This window comes from Pterocles gutturalis, unplaced genomic scaffold (assembly GCF_000699245.1).
Source record: "Pterocles gutturalis isolate BGI_N339 unplaced genomic scaffold, ASM69924v1 scaffold7723, whole genome shotgun sequence".
NCBI classification, from domain to species: domain Eukaryota; kingdom Metazoa; phylum Chordata; class Aves; order Pterocliformes; family Pteroclidae; genus Pterocles; species Pterocles gutturalis.
Window position 1 is genome coordinate 68,261 of NW_010117985.1, and position 5,686 is coordinate 73,946.

The following is a 5,686-nucleotide window of genomic DNA, read 5'->3' on the forward strand; positions in this document are numbered from 1 at the left end:
GGGGATTTTGTTTATTTTTTGTTTGCTTTTTTGTTTCTTTTCTGCCCATGCCCAGTTGAGCCAGTTGATGCCCGCCCAGCTGCAGACAGAGGACTCACCACACGACCAGGTATATAATTTGCATGGCTTTTACCTAACCTGTCTTTTCCCAGCTTGCATGTGGTCTGCTTGAGCTGAAATGGTTGCCTTTGCTTTGGTATAACCCTCTCTTAAAATGTGATGCTATGTCATGAACAAGGGAAGCGTTCCCACACAAAGCCCCACCAGCCCGTGTGAGTGCTGCCTGTGTCAAGGGCGTTCAGGATGTGTACTTGCAGGAGTGAGTGGGACCCAGAGGCCTAGAACTGATATTCGTATCAGGTTGTCATCCCTTCTAGCAATAATGTTTGGCAGGTGCAGGAGGCAGTAGACATGGTGCCCCGTAGTGCAGAGAACACTCTTAATTTGGGAATGTGTGACAGAAATGTCGAATCCTCTGTGTAGAGTATACAGTTTCTTTTAAGTTGGAGCCAATGAAGAATTCATGCATACAATTTCAGAATTGCAGGGGACATCAAGATTTTTTTGCTGTGATATTTATTTTAACTAGCTCCAGATACCTAAAAATAGATACATATAGTCTCCCACTGGATTCACTCTATATGAGTATTCATTCCATTCAAGGATAGAGAGGGTTGATTATTCGCTCTCTGTAGGTACCTGTGTTTTCCTACTGATTTCAGAGAAATAGCAGATGACTAGCTTGAGTCAGGCTTGGAAAAGTTAAATGGGACAAATCAAATTTTCAAAAGTAAAAGGTTGCTTTTCATACTTTTTCATACTAGCTTTTTTTAGATTGTTTTTCCTCTTATTTTTGTTTAGGATTATCTAGAAATGTCTGATTCCATTGAGAGCAAACAGCCTTTTATTTCAGAAGAGGTTACTCTCCAACACATAGTGAGATTAGATCGGTATGTTTTAGAGTCCAGATTATTTCAGTGTCACGTTGTCATTGTTATTTTCTTCAGATCAGATAAAGCGGATCAATCTGTCTTCTTTTTCCCTTCATCTTTTCCACACATCCATTAGATAGTATTATGGGCAGCACCCTCCTAGTGTGTTTAAATCTTTCTGGTAACTCACTGAGTTTACTGAGAAATTGCTACAGTGGGAAGTAAAATAAGCTTCTATGTTACGTCAATTGGGATAGATGTCAAGGTTGGACAGGTGATGTGCTCCTAGTACTGTTTCAGGAGTCTGACACATTTACTTGTGTTTAGACTCTTAATTAATTTCATGAAGAGAACCTAGAAACAAGTACAGAGCTAACTGTACAACAGTGCCAAAAATCATGGGATCAGGGAACATCCTTCCAGTACTGAGTTATCTCTGCCTTCTGGATTAGATTTCTTCCCCAAGAGCAGTAGAAATGTCATCACAAATGAAACATGAATGTGTTTAATCCAAATTTAGTAATGTTAGTTCAATCCAGCAGTTTTCTCATAATATTAAAGTCTGTGGTTGTTATATTCTAATTACAGTCATCTTGAAAAATCTCCTGTTATAAGGCATGTATTTTACTAAAGATTACTCCTTACTCCCTTCTATTTCCCCATACTTACACGCATGACAGAAATCTTTGTTTTCCCTTCTCTAGAGAAAGGATTTTCTCACACTGCTGCACTTTAGTTTCAGAGTGAAATGATGTGATTTAGTCCACTGTATCAGAGTGCTTTGTTGGTTGGGGTGATACAGCTAGCACTAGAAGTGTGACTAGCATAGGTCAGGACTGATCTTTGTGAATGTGCATGATAGACTACTAAGGGGAGATAAAAAATATTTCAGTGTGTGACCATTATGGCTTGAAATTTCCAGCAGATACAGCAACTTTTTCACAATGAAAACCACATGGGATCTTTCCTCAGTTTTCTGTTCAAGTGCAAAAAAAGTACTGTCCAGGGGCCTGTGCCACCTTTGTCGCTGCTTTTAGCGCAGAGTTTAAGTGCGGCAAAGGCCCACGCTCTGCTTTTGGCACAGGGAGTGAACCCCTCCACGTTCCTCCATGCAAAGGGATGGTTGCTTCCCTGGAGAAATTGAAGTCTCTCACTACTGTGCGTTCCGAATTTCACAGCAAAGACTTTCTTATATGCGTATGTGAAATAGGGATTTTGCCCCTTGACAGTAGTGCTAAATGTATTGTAACAGTAAGCCTCTTCACCGTTCCTGGTGGACCTTAAGTGCATTACATCTTTAATCACCAGGTCCAGACTTACGCAAATTTGTCCATAATGATACAAGTTGCAGAATCACAGAATGTTAGAGATTGGAAGGGACCTCGAAAGATCATCTAGTCCAATCCCCCTGCCAGAGCAGGACACCTAGATCAGATCACACAGGAACGCATCCAGGCGGGCTTTGAATGTCTCCAGAGAAGGAGACTCCACACCCTCTCTGGGTAGCAGTTCTGCCAATAAATGACCACCTGATTTTTCATCATCCTTTAAAAACAATTTATCTGTGATAAAATTTCAATTTAACAAAAAACTTATACCAGTCTTCATAAAAACTTATACCAGCTTCATAAAGTAGGAAGAGAGGAAAGCGAGTGGATGCTTAATTAACTGTGAAATACGAAAGGGGTTCTGACAGTTCAAAAATGTGTACCTTAAAATTGTTTTACTTGCTAGTTATAAATTAAATTTCTATGTTAAGAGGTTAAAAAAGGAAAAGGGATACTTTTTTTTTTTTTTTTGTAGTCCCTATCTTTTTGAGATCGTCAGATTTTATGGTTTGGGGCTATTTATGGGGAAAAAAAAATCTGAGAAATGAGGGTGTTATTCTAGAATGAAAAGGTATTAACAAGGGACCTGGAAGCAGATTAATACATGCAGCTGCTTGTAACATTTTGTTTGTTTTAATTGCCTAGATTTTTTTTTATTTCCTGAAAGATTTGCCCTTTTCATAGTGCTGACTTTCCAGTTTGTGCTTCTGCTTGTTTTGATCAAGTGAACAAGGTGGTGACCTGCTTCTTCAAGGGTGAAAATGCAGGTATCATGTCAACCTGCAACGGTCCAAGCCTGGGAATAAGTGGATGTTTTGTAGGTGTTCGGAATTCTTGGAGAAAATCAGCTCTGAAAGGACTAAGACAAACATGCAAACACATGCCCTTTTTTCTCTTTTCCATTTTCCTTTTTACACTTTGGCCCACACAACACTCTTACAACAATCATTGTGTTTTTGTTAAATGTAGACCAAAATCATGCAAATGATCTTTGTCCTTTTTCCACAAGAGAAATAATTTGGTCATAGTACAGAAAAGAAGAGCAAGTACTTAGTTGTTAGTACTATTTGTGATAACTAGAATCTTGTTACTTCACCACGACATCCTCTCTCTTTCAAAAAACAAATGAGTGAATTCAGAAATATGAAGAGTTGTCCAATCCATAGAGCAGAAAAGCTTTTGAGTAAGGACCAAGTTTAAAGCATTTACTAAAATTTAAGCCAGTTGTCCAAATCCTTGCCTCTGTTGCACTCTTGTTGACTGGCTGTCAGCGGTTGAAGCTTGAATTTAATCTGATTTACATCAGTCCCAGGAGAAGAGCAATGTCAAGCAGACCCCAGTTTCCTAGTATAGGTACAACATCTGTGTGATTCACACTGGTGTTTGAAAAGGAGCCTAGTTCTTCCCCTTTTTAATTCACTAATGGGGGAAAAAATAATAATTATGCATAAATCCCTTTCTTGTCATCTCTTTCCTGAAAAGGAAGTAAATAGCAATAATAAAAGGTCAAAGGGAAGGAAAATACCTAAATGTACTAAGCAGTCATCAGCGAGCTATTTTTTAATACAGCACAAAATTGTTAGATATTCTGAAATGTTTCTTGCTATTTATACATTGCTTCATACAGGGAGACATTAGAAGGCTTCAATTCAGCCTGAGAACTTCCATAGGAAGAGCTTCACATAGAAAGAATACCTCCTTACTTGATAGCCTCCTGTAACAGCTTTTTAAATAGTGTTTCCTTCTCACCTGTGCCCCAGAGGTCACTTTTTCATGATGAACATTTAATTTCTTGCAGATGAATTTTGAGTATGTGTTTATTAGTAACTTTTTTCTTTTTTTGTGTGTGTGTATAGAGAGAGAGAGACATGTACACACATACAGATACGCATAAAAATATCTTTAGATACTCATAAGCAAGCTCCTTTTTATTCATGTTAATCCAGCAGATCTGATCTGTGGAAATTCAGTGAAGATTAGAATACCTGCCATCAGAATGGATGTTGCTTAGTATCAGCAGATTTTTGAAATTCAACGTGATAAAGAAAATGACCAGTGCTCTGTTCAGGGTAGAACGTACTCTCATCTGTTGCACAGTTGCAACTGAAATTTTACCGCAAACAGCTATAACTATATCACTCACAGGATGCCTGTAATTCATAATGCAAGGATTTTATGATATTAACTGAAGTAACTATGTTACTTGTTTCCATGTAGTGTGGTTTGGGGTTTTTTTTTGCGTTCTCCCAACTCTGTCAGTTGATTGTTTTTGCAAACAGTCAACAATTTTGAGGAGACATTACACATAAAGCTGCTTCTGTGTCTCTGGCCCTTCCACTGATAAATGATGACATGTCCATCTTTATTACATTATATAGAAAGCTGAGGGTTTGTGTTTTTTTTTAATACATGGTTGCAGAGGCTCTGTAAGGCTAATGACTGTTCTGCAGAATCATTAGCACATGTGCTGCAATCTGTATGAGGTGAGGGCATAGAGCAGCTTAGTGAATTATTTATGATTTTCTTGCCAGAAATTGCCAGGGGTTTTTTTTCCTGACTTAGTGATATTAGCTCAATACAGTTTTTTTAAACCAACTGTCTACAGCTACCAAATAAAAATAATTTAGTAGATTTTTTCCATTGTATTGTATTGTTCTGTTTTATAAATCAGATAATTGCTAACTGAATGCAATTATATATGCATATGCACAGCATCTGCACTAACATGCAAGAAAGATTACCAAATTTTATTTGTTTGGATTATTAATTTTTACACAGATGTAAAATAATCTCTGATATTCTGAGTATTAATTATTTCACACTAAGTTCAAGTAAGATTTTTTTTAAGATAACATTTTTTGCACTTATTTTTTGCTTTCTCTGATTTGAGAGCCCTGTATCATCCATGAAGTAAAAGTGAACCACCATTTTACTAACTTCCAAGGAGAGACCATAAAGTTTTAGTTCTATGTAGTAGTAAAAGTACTTACTCCTCAAAAATATTTAATTTGTCCTTACAAAAGTAAGTATATAATCTTCATTTTAATCTTTGTGAGTACATAATCATTATTACTCTTCTTTCATTTCAAAATGAAATGACCTGCACAAAGTCATAGAGTTATATGGAAGTAATAGTTGAACTCCTAATAAGAACATGCAGCTATCTACCCAGTAATTGTTCAAACAGCTCATTCCTTTCCATCCTCCCTTTTTATTTTAGATTAAGCTTTACCCAGATAAAGCTGTTTACTACACTTGTAACAGGCCTTGATTCAACAGATCTTGTCATGTTCTTGCCATTACTCAAACACAGGTCATGGAGTTATTACATATTTTCCTAAATGCAATCGTTAGATCTGTTGCTTAAACATGCTACTTTTGGCTTTCTGTACGTAGACCCCCCACCCCCCCCCCACACTCACCCTC

The 5,686-nt window shown here is 37.3% G+C and overlaps 1 protein-coding gene across 1 annotated transcript in view; it reads left to right on the plus strand.

Annotated features, from left to right (window-relative positions):
• Nucleotides 1-5,686, plus strand: part of LOC104463620 (amyloid beta A4 protein-like) — a gene marked incomplete at its 5' end in the record, with an annotated part of 88,217 nt that overhangs the window by 64,800 nt on the left and 17,731 nt on the right. Inside the window, 1 exon segment of the mRNA XM_010076025.1 lies at nucleotides 56-109. Within this exon segment, the coding sequence (XP_010074327.1) occupies nucleotides 56-109 (54 nt within the window).